General features: G+C 57.5%; 1 protein-coding gene and 1 long non-coding RNA gene across 4 annotated transcripts in view; one reads left to right on the top strand and one right to left on the bottom strand.

The window, feature by feature from the left end:
- The first annotated feature begins 5,509 nt into the window (after positions 1 to 5,509).
- On the top strand, positions 5,510 to 7,057 carry LOC127570707 (uncharacterized). The gene is made up of 3 exons (XR_007956382.1): positions 5,510 to 5,631; positions 6,339 to 6,437; positions 7,025 to 7,057. It is a non-coding gene; the product is annotated as an uncharacterized LOC127570707 (long non-coding RNA).
- An 8,206-nt stretch (positions 7,058 to 15,263) lies between these two features.
- The window catches only part of ppp1r16a (protein phosphatase 1, regulatory subunit 16A), a 118,818-nt gene continuing 115,927 nt past the window's right edge, over positions 15,264 to 18,154 (bottom strand). For all 3 annotated transcript variants that reach the window (XM_052016468.1, XM_052016470.1, XM_052016469.1), the window contains exon 11: positions 15,264 to 17,474. In XM_052016468.1, the coding sequence (XP_051872428.1) occupies positions 17,091 to 17,474 (384 nt within the window). In that variant the 3' untranslated portion in view covers positions 15,264 to 17,090. The remainder of the gene's footprint in view (positions 17,475 to 18,154) is intronic.

Below are 18,154 nucleotides of genomic sequence, written 5' to 3'. Positions count from 1 at the left end.
GCCTCGGTTAACAAAGGGAAACATCTCCTGTGTGCCTTTCAAACCCCTTGTTGACCAGTCCTATAACCCTTAAAGATGTGTAGGCGTATACTCCATGGTCCCTCTGTTCCCTCAACACCCCCCCATTCACTGTACGTTCCCTCACCGATCACTACCCCAACATCCCTCCAACCCCCTGTCTCCAGTCCTCCAGCACTGCTCCTGAAACCAGGGAGGTAAAAAATCGATGGTCACAGCCACCACAGCTTCCATCCCGTTTGAATAACTTGGAACGTATTTCACTGGGGGCTGGAAATTTATCCAGTTTCAAAGACACTTAAGCTCTTTAATATGTCCTCTTTTATGTTGGTTGTTCTGCTCAATATTTCTTGCTTCCCCTTTGAATACAGTCTCCACATTGTGGCACTTCCTCCGATGCATCACCTCAGGTTGCCTGCATTAAAGTCCATTGGACACTTGACTGTCCAACAGTGTCGAGCTGCACCTTCTTGCAGTAGACTTGCTCTCCTCACTGTCAACAATGGCCAGTTTCATGCAAAAATCTGTACATGCCTTCTACATTTAAATGTCAATGTATTACAAAAGGCAAGGGCCAGTACAGAGGTCTGTGAAGCCCCTCAGTAACAAACCTCTAGTCACACAAACACCCCTCAGCCGTGACCCTTTCGTTCCTTCAACTGATGCAACCTTGGATCCAATTTCCTGCTCTCCATTGGATCCTGTGGCCTTTACATTTCTGACCAACCTTCTACATTGGACCTTGTAAAAAGCCTTGTGGAAATCCGTGTATACTACATGGACTACAACACCCACATCGACCCTCCTAACCTCACCAAAAATAATCATCATTAGATAACTTTTCCCTGGTGACCCACCTTGGCTACTCCAGTGCCTCTCTACATGTTGGGTTATAGCATCCCTGAGCATCGATCCCAATAAGTTAAACTAACTGGCCTGTCATTACTTGGTTATCCCAACAACCCTTCAACCCCCTTGTCTCCAGTCCTCCAGCACCACCACTGGAACCAGCGAGGTTACAAGTGATGGTCACAGCCAACACAGCTTCCATCCTCTTTGAATCACTTGGGACGTATTTCACCGGGGGGCTGGCGAAATATCTGGTTTCAAAGACACAAACTCGTTTACGTTGGTTGTTCTACCCAATGTTTTTTGCTTCCTCTTTAGCCACAGCTACACATTGTGGCTGATCTGTGAAGATGAAGTATTCATTAAGATCTGTGCCCACACCCTCTGCAGCCACCCACAGGCTGTTCTTCTGGTCCCTCAAGAGTGAACACTCCGCCAGGCTCGGGGACAGCTTCCGTCCTGCTGTTATCAGACCCTTGAACGGACCTCTTGTACAATAAAGACAAACTCTTGACCTCTCAATCTACCTCATCATGGCCCTTGCACCTTATTATCTGCCTGCACTGCACTTTCTCTGTAAATTGGTTTATTATTGTAACTTGTACTGAGGTGCAGTGAAAAACTTGTCTTGCATAACATTTGTACAGATCAATTCATTACACGGTGCATTGATGTAGTACAGGTTAAAACAGTAACAGAAAACAGAATAAAGTGTCACATTTACAGAGAAAGTGCGGTGCAGGCAGACAATAAGGTGCAAGGTCAGAACGATGTAGATTGTGGGGTCAAGAGCCCACATTACTGTACTAGGGGACCATTCACTAGTCTTATAACAGTGGGATAGAAGCTGTCCTGGAGCCCGGTGGTACGTGCTTTCAGGCTTTTGTATCTCCTGCCCGATGGGAGGGGGGAGAAGAGAGACTGTCCAGGGTGGGAGGGGTCTTTGATTATGCTGTAAATCTTTATTCTGCATTCTGTTTCTCTTTTGTCCTCCTGCAATGTACCTACGCACGGAATGATGTGTCGGGATGGTGTGCAGACAGAGGCTTCTCACTGTGTGTTGGTCCGTGTGACAATGCTAAACCAGTTCCTGCTGGCTTGTTCCCCTGTACCCTGCAGACGTTCCCACCGGCTCTGATGGAGGAGGACTTTGTGCTGATGCTCATCGACCAGCTGAGGGTAGCCGAGTACGAGGTGAAGGAGGGGGTCACCAAGGCCCTGGTCACGTTGTTGCCATCGCAGCCTCCGAACATTACGCGCTTGGCTCACGAGACTCTGACCGCCGTCCTCAGCGGGTCCAACCCCCCACAGGCAGAGGTACGGTTCCCCGCCGCCGGAACCGGCAACGTTGGAGAGGAGGAACCTCCCGCCCTCCTCGCCTCCACCGGGGCAGCCCCCCACTCTCTGCAAGGCTGTGGATCCCCTCCCCTCTCCCTTCCATCACCAGGGCCATGACCCCTCCCCCTGTCCATCACCAGGGCTGTGACCCCCCCCCCCCCCCCCCAGTAACGGATGATGGTCACACAGGCCCTTCAGCCCACTGTCAATGCTGGCCCATTCACACATCCCATGTTACTCTCCCCACATTCCCATCAAACCCCCCCCCCCAAGATTCTACCCCTCACCCAACCTTAGTCCTGGCAACGGGGTCCAGGAGCTCACCACCTGTGGGACAACTGGGAACAGAGTCACTCGGGGCTTTCACCGGGGGTTTGGATGGGCACCTGGAGGAGTGGGGGATTGCACAGGGCTGGGACTGCAGGGGTTGGTGCACGGAGCTAGGAGAGATGGGATGGGTGGAGTGGCCTCTTGCTGTAAACGATTCTATGGCTGAGAGCGGAAGGGATGTGGAGCGGGGTGTTGGGGGCGAAGGTTGGTGATGGGTGATTAGGGACGTGGTGCTGGAGGGGGGGAGCGGTGGGAGGAGGCAGGTGGGTGTCAGATATACCATCGCAGAATGGACGGTTTGGCGTTAGTGAAATGCAGGACTGTGATAATGTAGCAAGAACCAACACCAGTACAACGAGCAATCTGCTGGAGGAACTGAGCGGGTCGAGCAGCATCTGTGGGGGGAGAGGAACTGTCAGATCCTGCAGTGAGTTCCTTCAGCAGTTTGTTTCTTGCTGCAGGTCCCTGTGCCTCTATCGTGGCAGCGGGCGGCTGTTGTCTTGGGGCACGAACCAGTCTCAGTTCCAGTTCCAGCAAGGTTTGTCTCTGCAGAGGTTTCAGTAGGGTTGGCAGTAACAGTACTCTCTGTACCTGTGAAACCAGATCCGTGAGCAGCGGGAATTTATCCGGACTGCCTTGTGGGCACTGAAGGAGTTGATACCTCACTCCAAGGAGCTGTTTGTGGAGCTAATGGTCCAGTTCTTGCAGAGTGACATTATTCTCAGGTTAGTGACCTCTCCCTCATGCAAACTGCAAAATCATTGCTCGGGGCACTGAGTACAAGAGTCAGGACGTCACATTGCAGCTGTATAAAACTTGGGTTAGGCCACATCTGGAGTAGTGTGTGCATTTCTGGTCTCCCCATCACAGGAAGGGTGTGGGGGCTTTGGAGAGGGTGCAGAAGAGGTTCACCAGGCTGCTGCCTGGATTAGAGGGTATGAGCTATAATTATGAGAGAATAAATAGAGAACACGGGCAGAATCTTTTTCCCAGGGTCGAAATGTAAAATGCTAGAGGACATACATTTCAGGTGAGAGGGGGAAAGGTTAAAGTGTGGGATTACACAGAGAGAGGTGGGGGCCTGGAACGGGCTGCCAGGGGTGGGGGTGGAGGCAGGTATGATAGAGGGGTTTAAGAGGCTGCTAGACAGACACATGGACAGGCCGGGAATGGAGGGATGTGGATCACGTGCAGGCAGAAGGGATTTAGTTTAATTTGGCATCGTGTTCGGTGCAGACATGGTGGGTTGAAGGGCCTGTTCCTGTGCTGTACTGTGTGTGCTGTATGTTTTATGTAACCACTGCAGACAGAACACCAAGGGGCTGTCCAGACCCTCGAACCTGCTCCCACATTCAATGAGATCGTCCCTGATGCCTCGGTCCAATTCCATCCTTCCCACCTAACCCCTCCACCTCGGAGTCTCCTAAACAGGATCCGTCCTTTTCTTCAACATCTCCGATGGAGAGAGGATTCCAACAGTTCCCAATCCTGTGTGCAGGTCAACTCTACAGCTGAGACCACACGAGCACTGTGTGCAGTTCTGGTCTCCCAGCTATTGGAAGGACGTGATTAAGCTGGAGAGGGTACAGCAAAGGTTCACAGGGGTGTTACCAGGACTGGAGGGCTCGAGGTATAAGGAGAGGCTGGGTAGGCTGGTTTTTCTTCCCTGGAGGGAGGGGTGTCCTTACTGATATTTATAAAATCACGAGGGGTGTGGATAAGGTGAAGTCACAGTCTTTTCCCTGGGGTGGGGGAGTCTAAAACTAGAGGGCACAGGTTTAAGGTGAGAGGGAAAAGATTTAAAGGGGACCTGAAGGGCCACTTTCTTACCCAGAGGGTGGTCCGTATATGGAACGAGCTGCCAGAGGCAGTGGGTGAGGCAGGTACATTAAAAACATTTAAAAGACAGTTGGACAGGTACACAGATAGGGAAGGTTTTGAGGGATATGGGCCAAACCTGGGCAAATGGGACTAGCTCAGGTGGGCACCATGGTCAGCATGGACGAGTCTGGCCAAAGGACCTCTTTCCTTGCTGTGTGACTCTATGACTGGAGGTGAGATCCTCTAGACAGAAGGCTGTGAATATTTGGTGTCCTTGTGCTCAGAGGGCTGTGGTGCTGAGTTCATCAGTTTCATCAGAGCTTTGACCGTGGAGGGGATTGGGGCGAGTAGTCATGATCTCCGTGGGTGGGGGAGCAGCCTAAAGGGTCTCGGAGGTCTACTTCTGCTTCTACCTTCCAATCAACCATGGAGGCAACTTGGCCATGAACAGTGTCCAGCTCCTTTGGTGTCCAGATCATGTCTACCCTTGACCTGAGGGAGGTTCAGGGAGTGGGGGGCTGGGTGATTCATTGTGGGATATTCAGCCCCTCTTGGGCATTTGACTTATCGGAGTGATTATCAAACAAAACATGTGGCTGTGAGGACAGGTGACCAAAAGTTGGTCAAAGCAGTAGATGGTGAAGGAGGAGTGAAGAGCGTAGGGAGGGAGTTCCACAGCTCGGGACCAGACAGCCGAAGGCAAGGCTGCCGACGGTGGACTGATTACATCTGGGCTCAGAATTGGAGGTGGGGGAGGCTGCAGATGGGAGCAGACAATCTGCTGGAGGAACTCGGCGGGTCAGGCAGCATCCGTGGGGGTTCTGGAGGGTTGCAGGAGGCTACCAGGGGAACAAGGAGGGATTTAAGGCTTTGGCAAGAGGCACCAGGGGCTAGTCTAGATCAACAGACACAGGCTGGCAGCCAGGACATATATTTTGGAGGGCTCTGTTTAGGTAGGAAGAAGGGTCAGGAGTGTTCTGACCCCCTGAGGTAGGAACGGTGTTGCTGTGGGTCACAGCAGCAGCTGAGTTGTGACTGGGCCAGAAGAGAATGTTGTCCATTGCCCTGGGATACTGACCCACACCCAAGATCCCACTGTTTTCCAGGAACACCGTCAAAGCCATGCTGCATGGGCTGGGTCTGCAGGACCCCCACAACTACTTTGAGGTGGAGCTGAGCTCATGGGGAGGCAGAGACAACCAGAGTGGGCCACCCACACACAAACTGCGCAGCTTAAGCCAGGCCTGGCTCAGGAAGTGGATACAAAAGTTCAAGGTACCAGACTGACTGGTGGGGATGTCCGGGGGCGGGTGTGACTGACCGGTGGGGATGACCGTGGGTGGGTGGGACCGACCAGTGGGGATGTCCGGGGGGGCGGGTGGGACCGACCGGTGGTGTGGGTGGGTGTGACTGACCGGTGGGGATGTCCGGGGGCGGGTGGGACCAACCAGTAGGGTGGGTGGGTGTGACTGGTGGGGATGTCCGGGGGTGGGTGTGACCGACCGGTGGGGATGTCCCGGGGCGGGTGGGACAGACCGGTGGGGATGTCCATGGGCGGGTGTGACTGACTGGTGGGGATGTCCGGGGGACGGGTGGGACCGACCGGTGGTGTGGGTGGGTGTGACTGACCAGTGGGGATGTCTGGGGGCGGGTGGGACCAACCAGTAGGGTGGGTGGGTGTGACTGGTGGGGATGTCCGGGGGGGGGGGGGGGGGGGGGTGTGACCGACCGGTGGGGATGTCCCGGGGCGGGTGGGACAGACCGGTGGGGATGTCTGTGGGCCAGTGGGACCGACCGGTGGGGATGTCCGGGGGGGGGTGTGGCTGACCGGTGGGGATGTCCGGGGGGCGGGTGTGACTGACTGGTGGGGTGGGTGGGTGTGACTGACCGGTGGGGATGTCTGGGGGCGGGTGTGACTGACCGGAGTGAATCACGTTAACAGTCTCTCCCCCCACTCCCCCCACTCCCCCCCCCCCCACCAGGACCACATCCAAGGTGCCGCACGGTCTCTGAAGGCCGGGAACACACTGAGCGCCACCATCCCCGTCTCCCCCAGCACCGACCCCCGCGGGCACCACAAGGTCAGTGTTAGTACGGCCGGAGAGCCTGGCTCAATCCACCCCCCTCCTTCACCCACCCCCCCCCCCTTCACCCTCCTACCTTCCCTCCCCTCCCCCTTCACCTCGCCCCTCCCCACCACACCACCTCTCTCTCCTCACTTCACCGCCCCTCGGGGGGGCAGGTTCAACCCCACCCTCTGGCTGGATGGAGCAGTGGTGGCAAGAGCTGGGAATGGGGGGAGGAGAGGGGCAGGGCAGGGGAGGGGGCTGCTTATTGGGATCAAGCTCAGTCGTTGGATTCTGGTGCATCCTGAATCCTGGGGTGTGGGGGGATGGGGGAGTCTGTACCCCAAGGTCTGGGGGGTGTCTGTACCCTGTGGGGTGGGGGTGGGGGTGGAGTCTGTACCCTTGGGTCTGGGGGGGAGTCTGTACTCTGTGGACTGGGGGTGGTGGGGGGTGGAGTCTGTACCCCAGGGTCGGGGGGGTGGTTCTGTACCCTGGGGTTGGGGGGGTGTCTGTGCCCCTGGGTCTGTACCCCTGGGTCGGGGGAAGTCTGGACCCCTGGGATCGGGGGAGTTGGAGGTGAACCTCTTGCTGCCTGTCGACAGGTGAACCAGAGACCTGGGAAGGCGTCTGCCCTGCGTCTGTCTGCGTCCCAGACTCCGGGCTCCCTGGACACGGTGCGTCCGATCGAGGCCGTCAACTACTTCTGTGAGCTGCAGCTGCAGCAGGAACTGCAGGAGCTGAGGGCAGCGGAGGGGGCGCCGGAGGAGGGTCCCAACCTCAACACCGTGCTCCTCCTGCCAAAGGTCGCCAGGTCAGGCTCTCGAGCGGGGAGGGGTGCGGGAGGGCGTGGGTGTGGTGGGGATTGAGCAGGAGCAGGGGGTCCACAAGGTGAGTCGTGTAGTCAGATGCCTCCTGCTCTATTGATCTCATTAATCGCTGGAAGTTTACATTGATTTACTGATTCTCTGGACCCTGGGACCCTGGGCCGCGTCTATCTCCCACCCCTGGCTACCCCTTGAGAAGGTTGATTGAGTTTTTCAAGGAGGTGCCAAAGTGATCAGTGAAGGTGGAGCTGTGGATGTTGTTGACATGGATTTGAGTCAGGCGTTTGACAAGGTCCCTCATGGGAAGCTCATCCAGAAGATTAAGATGCATGGGATCCACGGTGACTTGGCCGTTTGGATTAGAATTGGCTTGTCCATAGAAGACAGAGGGTAGTGGTCGATGGCACTTGTTCTGGCTGGAGGTCTGTGACTAGTGGTGTTCTGCAGGGATCCGTACTGGGACCCCTGCTGTCTGTGATATATATAAATGACCTGGATGAAAGTCTGGATGGGTGGGTTAGTAAATTCACAGACGATACTGAGATTGCTGGTGTGGATAGCGTAGAAGATTGCCAAAGGATCCAGCGGGATATAGATCAGTTGTAGATATGGGCGGAGAAATGGCAGATGGAGTTTAATCCGGCTCAGTGTGAGATGTTGCACTTTGGGAGATCAAGTGTACAATGGCAGGACCCTTAACAGTGTTGATGTGCAGAGGAATCCTGGGGTCCAAGTCCATAGCTCCCTGCGAATGGCCACACAGGTTGACAGGGCGGTGAAGAAGGTGTACAGCATGCTTGCCTTTATTAGTCGAGGCATTGAGTTCAAGAGTCGGGAAACTATGCTGCAGCTTTATAAAACTCTGGTTAGGCTGCATCTGGAGTATTGCACTCAGTTCTGGTCGCCTCATTACAGGAAGGATGTGGAAGGTTTGGAGAAGGTGCAGAAGAGGTTCACCAGGATGCTGCCTGGAATCGAGGGCGTGTTCTGTGAGGAGAGCTTGGACAAACTTGGGTTGTTTCCTCTGGAGCGGCGGAGGCTGAGGGGAGACCTGATAGAGGTTTACGAGAGGCAGAGATAGGGTATGCAGCTGGTATCTTTCTCCCAGGGTTGAAATGTCTGATACCAGAGGGCATGCATTTAAGGTGAGAGGAGGGTAAGTTCAAAAGAGATGTACGGGGCAAGTTCTTCTACACACAGAGTGGTGGGTGCCTGGAACGGGCTGCCAGGGGTGGTGGAGGCAGATACGATAGAAGAGGCTCTTAGATAGGCATTTGGATGTGCAGAGAAAGGGGAATATGGACATGGTGCAGGCAGACGGGATCAGTTTAATTGGACGTTTAGTTACTAGTTTAATTAGTTTGGCCCAACATTCTGGGCCGAAGGGCCTGTTCCTGTGCTGTTCTATGTTCTAAGTTGAGGCTGAGCTGCCTTCTTGAACAGCTGCAGCCCTTCTGGTGAGGGAGCTCCCACGGTGCTGGTGTGGAGGGAGCTCCAGGATTTAGTCCTTCTGGTGAGGGAACTCCCACGGTGCTGGTGTGGAGGGAGCTCCAGGATTTAGTTCTCCTGGTGAGGGAGCTCCAGGATTTAGACCCAGTGACGGTGAATGAACGGCGATACATTTCCATGTCAGGCTGGTCCGTGAGTAATTGGTACGTTGGTTTATTATTGTCATGTGTACCAAGATACAGTGAATAACTTTGCGTGCCATCCATGCAGATCAGTCCATAAGTACATGGAGGTCGTAGAAAAGGAAAACAGAACATAGTGTTACAGAGAAGGTGCAGTGCAGGCAGACAACGAGGTGCAAGGGGAGCCTGCAGGTGGTGGTGTCCCCCTGCCCCCACTACCCTTGTCCTTGGTGGGAGAGGAGGTGCTGTTGTGAAACTCCTGCCACACTGAACCACATTCCACAGCCGTGTGACAGCCCAACTCCCCAAATGTTACTGAAGGTCACCTCCATTCCATCTCATTCCAGCAACAGACAAACTGCTGGAGGAACTGAGAACTCGGTCCTGAGGCAGGGTCTTGACCCGAAACATCGACAACCCCTCTGCCCCCACAAACGCTGCTCGACCCGCTGAGTTCCCCCAGCAGGTTGTGTGTTGCTCCCGATTCCAGCATCTGCGGTCTCCCTGTCTGATGATTGGTTTGTACCCCAAATGTTCCAAGTGGTAGGGTGGTGACCCCCTGCTCCGTCAGTGGGCCTGAGGTGGGGCGGTGCCCGAGCCCCGTTTATTGACAGGACTTCTCCTTGTCGGCAGGGACCGGGCCATCCTGAGACTGGGGGAGACGAGGAAGTCGGTGACAACGGAGAGTGAGTACTGGCTCTGGAGCTAAGCGCAGAGTGACAGGGTGCTGGGCACCCATGGTGGGTCAGACAGTGTCCCCTGGGTCGGGTCATGGGTTCCGTCATTGGGTGGGGGGGGGGGTCACTGGGTCATGGGTCCCTTTCACAGTGTAGGGGTCATGGGTCCCATCACTGTGTGGGGGTCACTGGGTCATGGGTCCCATCACTGGGTGGGGGGTCATTGGGAAGGGTCAATGGGTGGGGGTCGCTGGGTCTGGTTGTGGGGTGGGGTCTGTATTTCACTGTGTGATGGTCCCCCTCTCTCTGCTCCACAGAGCTCCGGCTGCCCCCGCCTCCCCCACTGGAAGGGGTTGATGGATGGAGGGGGGGTTTGCTGGGAGGGGTCGATGGGTGGGGGGGGGGTCGCTGGGTGGGGGTTGATGGGTGGAGGTCGCTGGGTCCAGTTGTTGGTTGGGGGGGGGGTCGCTGGGTCTGGTTGGGGTCTGTATTTCACTGTGTGATGGTTCCCCCCCCCTCTCTCTCTCTGCTCCACAGAGCTCCGGCTGCCCCCCCTCTCGCTGCCTCCTCTGTCTTTCGCCCTGGGTCGTGTCATCCGGCTGCCTGTGGCCAAGGTCAGCCTGAACCCCTTCCCCTCGCCCGTCGACCGTGTCCCCCTGCAGCTCCTCACCCTGCGGCGGTCTGGCCAGAGGTTCTTCATCCTGGAGCACTCGCTCGTGGGGAGCTACTGCTGATCCTTCACACAGACCCTGTACACCCCCTCACGTACCCCCCCCCACCTGTACCCCTCCACCTGTACCACCCCCTCACGTACCCCCCCGCACCTGTACCACCCCTCACCTGTACACCCCCTCACGTACCCCCCCGCACCTGTACCACCCCTCACCTGTACACCCCCTCACGTACCCCCCCCCACCTGTACCACCCCCTCATGTACCCCCCCGCACCTGTACCACTCCTCACCTGTACACCCCCTCATGTACCCCCCGCACCTGTACCACCCCTCACCTGTACACCCCCTCACGTACCCCCCACACCTGCACGTACCCCCCCCCACGCACCACCCCATGTACCCCCCTCACCTGTACACCCCCCCTACGTACCCCCCCACACCTGTACACACCCCCATGTACCCCCCACCTCACCTGCACACCATCTACCCCCTCCCTCACGTACCCCTCCCACCTGTACCCCCTGTACAAACATTTTGCAGATCTGGTCAGTACTGAGCACCGAATGCCGGCACTGAAGGCAAGAAGTAACTGACAAAAATAATCATAAGTGCAGCTAAATAACTGCCCCCATTCTTGTGACGGTAATTGTGGAAGCACTTTTGCACCTCAGACCGTGAGAGAGGAGTTTACGTGGGTCAGGACATTTAGACTGTGAAGTGAAGAGGGGTTTAGCTATGTTGGAATTACGTGACACTAAAACTGCACATTAAAAGAAAACCACTGGAATGTTTATGGCTGCAAAGAACAAAACTTGTTTCCGAGGCAAGAAAGGGTGATGACGTGAATGAGAATTCAGTAGCAGATCGCACGGGAGTTAACACACGCCACTGACCCGGAGCAAAGTGCACAACCCCGCGGATGCGGGAAACCGGAGATAAAATGCTGGAAATACTCAGCAGATCAGTCAGTGTGTGTGGAGGTGGTTTCAGCTCGGACTCCATGTGTCAGAACTGGGAGAGGTGGGAAAAAAGACTGGTTTTAAGTTGCAGGGAAGGTGGGAGGGCTGGATAGGACAAGGGGAAATATCTGTGACAGGGCAAGACCAGGTCCGATGGGTTAACGGGGGCAGTAGCGGTGTGGTTATGCTGTTACGTACAAAAGGCTGCAACACGCCAGACACAAGGTGCTACTCCTCAAGCTTCCTCACCTGGAAGGACTGAAACCTTCACGCTGTTTCTCCCTCCACAGACGCTGCCTGACCTGCTAAGTGTTTTCAGCATTTTCTGTTTTTATTTCAGATTTCAGTTAGAATTTGTCGAGCCTGGTGACTTAGGGAGGTCAGCACACCCGTCTAGGTCCTGTGTGAGACTTCAGGGGCACTGAGCGGTCAGGAAACCTCCTCCCACACCCTGAAGATCTGCTAATAGGTTAATCAGCTGCTTAAACGAACGCCAGTGTAGGCAGGCAGTGACGGGGAGCTGACGGGCACTGGGGGAACTAGGGCAGCAGGGTGGGACTAGTGGGATTTCACTGCACCCAGCTGGGACAAATGGCCAGCTTGTGTGTCAGGTAACAGGTACCAACTGGTTGGATTGAAATAAACAAACGAAATGGTCTGGGTTAACGTAACCCATAGAGCAGGGAAACAGGCCCTTCGGCCTAACTCATCCATGCTAACCAAGTTGTCTAACTGAACAAGTCCTATTTTCCCAGGTTTGGCCCATATCCCTCTAAACCTTTCCAATCCACATACCTGTGCAGGGTACATCTTGACTCACCTTGGTGTCCAAAACTCACCCACAACCCTGAAGATAAACCCACAGCATGGGTGAGACTGACGCGTGGGAGTGACGCTCCAGTTCACGATTCCCTCGGGGAGATGTGCCTCTGTGAGACAGAGGAGCATCCTGGATCAGGGTGCTCGGAGGGAAGATGCCTGGAGGCAGGCTCGGACTGAGCCGTCTCCAGCTTCCCCACGATGCTGAAGCCTGTGCCTCACGAACGCCTGACCTGCCTCACCGTTATACACACACTCAGTCCACCCAAATCATCGAGAATTCCTTCCCCACCCCCCTCCCACTGATGCTGCTCAACCCACTGAGTTCCTGCAGCAGGTTGTGTGTTGCTCCAGATGCCAGTGTCTGCCGTCTGTGTCTCCAACAGCTTTACATCTATTGAATGAAATTCTTCTGGTTTTAAATTATATTCTTCACTGATGCACAACATACCTTCTATATTTTATTCACAATTTGTTACTTTAAATTTTAATAAACTGTATATTTACATTTTTTTTATACAATCTGCTTCAACATATCAAACAGTGCAGCAACACTGCCCCCCGACAGCACGGACCCCGCCCCTGGGTTACCCCATTCTTTGCTCCCCCACATCGGACAAACCACGACTGGACTTCGGGGGAGCGCTGGTGACTGACGTCCCCCGACAGCAGAGACTGACGACAGGAGGCACTGATCTGATACGACGTTACCCTGCACGGGCTTACACTGGGCGGCTCCCAGCACAAAACCGTGCTGGAGCTCACTGTGCAGTTCAAACACTGGTAATACTCAGAGTCAGAGAGATACAGGCCCTTCGGTCCACCGACTCTGTGCTAGCCACCAACCACCCATTTACACTGATCCTACACTAACCCTGCTTCATGCTCCCCTCACACCCCCACTGCCATTCCCTCTCCAATGACAGAGAAACGTTCCCACTGGAGGAAATGTTAACTCCGTTTCTCTCTGCACAGACACTGACTGACCAGCTGAGCGTTTCCAGCGTTTTCTGATTTTGTCTCAGATTTCCAGCACCTGCAGGGTTTTGCTCTTCCACTGTCGGTCACTTCAACAGTGGAGTTTACCCCTCCCAGACCCTCTGTGGACCCAGGGTGCAGGCAGGATGTCGCGGTCTGGGACAGGGCGTAGTCCTGGCATGGAGTAACACATTCCAGTCAAACCGCTGCCCCACTGAACAGCCTGCAGCAGTGGGAAGGTCAGCGAGCTGGGGCCAGACCCACTGCAGTGACCGCTGGACGCCAGCCCGCAGGGTGGTGGTCCGGATCGATCGGGACCCAACTGTGCTGTTGCTCATGTTCCCAGGGAGAGGGAGTGGGACAACCTCGGGCAGGACCAGATCCCAGAAATCAAACAGGGAGAAGAGAAAGCAAGAGCAGCTGTGAGCTGCTGAGAGCAGGACCCGCTGCAGCAGGTACCAGCGGCCCTGGGACACTGTGACCACCACTGGCAGGATGTGCGCCATTGCCCTCTGAGAGCCCAGCACTGGGCTCGGATCACACCTGGGCACGGAGGGAGTATCCAGCTCCTGGGAGGGGCTGTGTCACTGATGTCTTGGGGGAGGGCGGAAACCCTGTAACACGGCCAGCATTCCTCGGGGGAATCCATATCCGGCAGGGACAGCCGACCAATCCGTGGATCCCACACCCCGGAACAGGAGTGGGGACCAGTTATCCTCGACTCGGAGAGACCGTGTGAGGAGACAGCCCTGTGTTCTGGGCCACGGATGGGGTGTTTCGATGCCAGGCTCAACAAGTGCGGAACACAGCGTCAGTAACGGTGACCAGGTCACCAGCAACCGTGGGACGGAACCCAGGCTCACCGGCGGCCCTCGGAGATCACCGGCGGCCCTCGATCACCAGCGGTCCTCGGAATCACTGGCCGGACCTCGGAGATCACCGGCTGGACCGAATGGTTCAGCAACATAAATGGCCCAAATCTGGGGATCAACAGAAGTTCTGCTGCCACACCCACCTCCCTGAGGGAGCCCGTCAGAAGGTGCAGACCTCTGTGAGTGCATCGCTCCAAAACCTCCTCAGTACTGAGCAGCAGAACGGACCTGGCAGTCACCATCCAGCCCAGGGTTAGTCTCAGGAATGCAACAAGATGCGTGGCTGAGTAGATCAGGCAGTGCAATGAGGGCTCACCACCCCCTCTCGTCGTTACTGACCAGTGACGGCGTGTACCTGTGGGCAGGGAACCCCTGGGCACCTTCCTACAGGCAGAGGACTGACCAGCAGGGGAGTGGCACCGACCCACGTGGCTGGAGAATGGATGCACAGGTCGGGCTTCTGTGCTACACCAGGACGCGGAAAGGACGGAGAGGATGTATGGGACACAATGGGAGAGACGGAGAGGGATTGGGGGGGTTGGGGGAGCTGGTGGGAGAGAGCCTCGGCTGATACACCAGTGTGGGGGGGGAGTGGAGGGGCCGGAGGAAGTGTCCCCTTGGCAGAAACAAGGGCCACAAACACACAACTGCATCTGACGAGCCGGTAGCTGACGACAGGCAGCGGCAGAGGGGGGAGTTCCTCCCACAGGGAGGGGCAAGGGGCGGGGGAGATGGAGAGCAGCAGACAGGGGGCAGACGGGCTGAAAGGCAGGGGTCCAGGTACCGGCAGTGATACGTCAGTGCACCGTGCACTGCGGCTAGTGACGGGACCACACGGTAGCCCTGCCACAGGGACCTGGGGCGAGAGACCACCTACCACGTCACCAGGATCACAAAGCCCCTCCACCTCAGGGCATCTTATGTTTATTTGTCGTTCTTTGAAAGTACAACAAATTACTTGTGCTCACTGGGTGACTGGAACACTGCTTCTCCTTGTGAATTCAGTTCCTGTCTCAATCGCAGGGCAGGGACTGTACAGGTCAGACACAGGGTGAAGCTCCCTCCGCACCGTCCCATCACACACTCCCAGGAACAGACACAGGGTGAAGCTCCCTCCGCACCGTCCCATCACACACTCCCGGGGTCAGACACAGGGTGAAGCTCCCTCCGCACCGTCCCATCACACACTCCCGGGGTCAGACACAGGGTGAAGCTCCCTCCGCACCGTCCCATCACACACTCCCGGGGTCAGACACAGGGTGAAGCTCCCTCCGCACCGTCCCATCACACACTCCCGGGGTCAGACACAGGGTGAGGCTCCCTCCGCACCGTCCCATCACACACTCCCGGGGTCAGACACAGGGTGAAGCTCCCTCCGCACCGTCCCATCACACACTCCCGGGTCAGACACAGGGTGAAGCTCCCTCCGCACCGTCCCATCACACACTCCCGGGAACAGACACAGGGTGAAGCTCCCTCCGCACCGTCCCATCACACACTCCCGGGGTCAGACACAGGGTGAAGCTCCCTCCGCACCGTCCCATCACACACTCCCGGGGTCAGACACAGGGTGAAGCTCCCTCCGCACCGTCCCATCACACACTCCCGGGGTCAGACACAGGGTGAAGCTCCCTCCGCACCGTCCCATCACACACTCCCGGGAACAGACACAGGGTGAAGCTCCCTCCGCACCGTCCCATCACACACTCCCGGGGTCAGACACAGGGTGAAGCTCCCTCCGCACCGTCCCAGCACACACTCCCGGGGTCAGACACAGGGTGAAGCTCCCTCCGCACCGTCCCATCACACACTCCCGGGGTCAGACACAGGGTGAAGCTCCCTCCGCACCGTCCCAGCACACACTCCCGGGGTCAGACACAGGGTGAAGCTCCCTCCGCACCGTCCCATCACACACTCCCGGGGTCAGACACAGGGTGAAGCTCCCTCCGCACCGTCCCATCACACACTCCCGGGGTCAGACACAGGGTGAAGCTCCCTCCGCACCGTCCCATCACACACTCCCGGGGTCAGACACAGGGTGAAGCTCCCTCCGCACCGTCCCATCACACACTCCCGGGGTCAGACACAGGGTGAAGCTCCCTCCGCACCGTCCCATCACACACTCCCGGGGTCAGACACAGGGTGAAGCTCCCTCCGCACCGTCCCATCACACACTCCCGGGGTCAGACACAGGGTGAAGCTCCCTCCGCACCGTCCCATCACACACTCCCGGGGTCAGACACAGGGTGAAGCTCCCTCCGCACCGTCCCATCACACACTCCCGGGGTCAGACACAGGGTGAAGCTCCCTCCGCACCGTCCCATCACACACTCCCGGGGTCAGACACAGGGTGAAGCTCCCTCCGCACCGTCCCATCACACACTCCCGGGGTCAGACACAGGGTGAAGCTCCCTCCGCACCGTCCCATCACACACTCCCGGGGTCAGACACAGGGTGAAGCTCCCTCCGCACCGTCCCATCACACACTCCCGGGAACAGACACAGGGTGAAGCTCCCTCCGCACCGTCCCATCACACACTCCCGGGGTCAGACACAGGGTGAAGCTCCCTCCGCACCGTCCCAGCACACACTCCCGGGGTCAGACACAGGGTGAAGCTCCCTCCGCACCGTCCCATCACACACTCCCGGGGTCAGACACAGGGTGAAGCTCCCTCCGCACCGTCCCATCACACACTCCCGGGGTCAGACACAGGGTGAAGCTCCCTCCGCACCGTCCCATCACACACTCCCGGGGTCAGACACAGGGTGAAGCTCCCTCCGCACCGTCCCATCACACACTCCCAGGGTCAGACACAGGGTGAAGCTCCCTCCCTCTGGTCAGGAATGTGATACTTCCCCAGCTCCTGGGCAGGTTCTGGATCCGTTGTTGAAGTGCAGACAAAGTGTCCCAGGTCTCTCCACTGGGGGGGGGGGGGGGGGGGGGGATGGGTGTCTGAGGATGGGGGCGGCATGTGCTGGTTCTGTGAATCAGGGGGTTGGAGTAAGTGTGGGGGTGGGGGTGAGTCAGTGGGTGGGCTCGGTGCTGGTGCTGAGGCCGAGAATTAGCTGGTGTCTATTGTGGGGTGGGAGGTGCCAGGGTCTTGAGTTCTGGGGGTGGGGGTGGGGGGATCCTGTCCCGGTCCGGCCCCTCACTCCACCGCCCCCCCCCATGGGGGGAACCCCCCTCCCCCCCCCCCCCGTGAGACCCCCCACCCTCCCACGGGGACCCCCACCCCTACATCATCCGGCAGCACCTGCGGGACTTGGGTCCCGGGGCCTCCTCGGCCGGGGCCTTGAACCTGACAAGGGGGGGGTCCCCGCTGGAGCTGGTGAAGTAGACAGGCCCGGGGGTGGGGCCGGGGCCCGCCCCGCCCAGGGGGAGCTCCTCCCCCGGGACCTGCCGCTGTAGTTTGGAGGCCGCCCGCTGCCGCTTCAGGTCGGCCAGGGTGTGGTGGGACACGTCCCGGCTCAGCTCTCCTGGTCCTGGGCCCAGGACGGGCCCGTCACCCCCGGGCCCCTGATCTGGCCCCTGCTCTGGTCCAGGCTCCGACAGTGCTGCACCGTTCACCAGGGGGGGCTCCCCAACGGCCTCGTCTCCCCCTGCCCGCCACATGGCGCCCTGTGGAGATAAGGGATGGTCAGGGCCCCGACACTGAATCAGTAACTCACCCCCCACCCCGACACTGAATCAGTAACTCATCCCCACCCTGACACTGAATCAGTAACTCAGCCCCCACCCACCCCGACACTGAATCAGTAACTCACCCCCCACCCCGACACTGAATCAGTAACTCATCCCCACCCTGACACTGAATCAGTAACTCATCCCCACCCTGACACTGAATCAGTAACTCAGCCCCCACCCACCCCGACACTGAATCAGTAACTCACCCCCCACCCACCCCGACACTGAATCAGTAACTCACCCCCCACCCACCCCGACACTGAATCAGTAACTCATCCCCACCCTGACACTGAATCAGTAACTCAGCCCCCACCCCGACACTGAATCAGTAACTCATCCCCACCCTGACACTGAATCAGTAACTCAGCCCCCACCCACCCTGACACTGAATCAGTAACTCACCCCCCACCCACCCCGACACTGAATCAGTAACTCACCCCCCCTGCCCTGACGCTGAATCAGTAACTCAGCCCCCCCACCCGCCCCGACACTGAATCAGTAACTCATCCCCACCCCGACACTGAATCAGTAACTTACCCCCCCCACCCGCCCCGACACTGAATCAGTAACTCACCCCCCCTGCCCCGACGCTGAATCAGTAACTCAGCCCCCCC

Source organism: Pristis pectinata, chromosome 5, assembly GCF_009764475.1.
Source record: "Pristis pectinata isolate sPriPec2 chromosome 5, sPriPec2.1.pri, whole genome shotgun sequence".
NCBI lineage: Eukaryota > Metazoa > Chordata > Chondrichthyes > Rhinopristiformes > Pristidae > Pristis > Pristis pectinata.
Note: the sequence above shows the minus strand (reverse complement) of the source record. Positions and strands in the feature narration are given on the sequence as shown.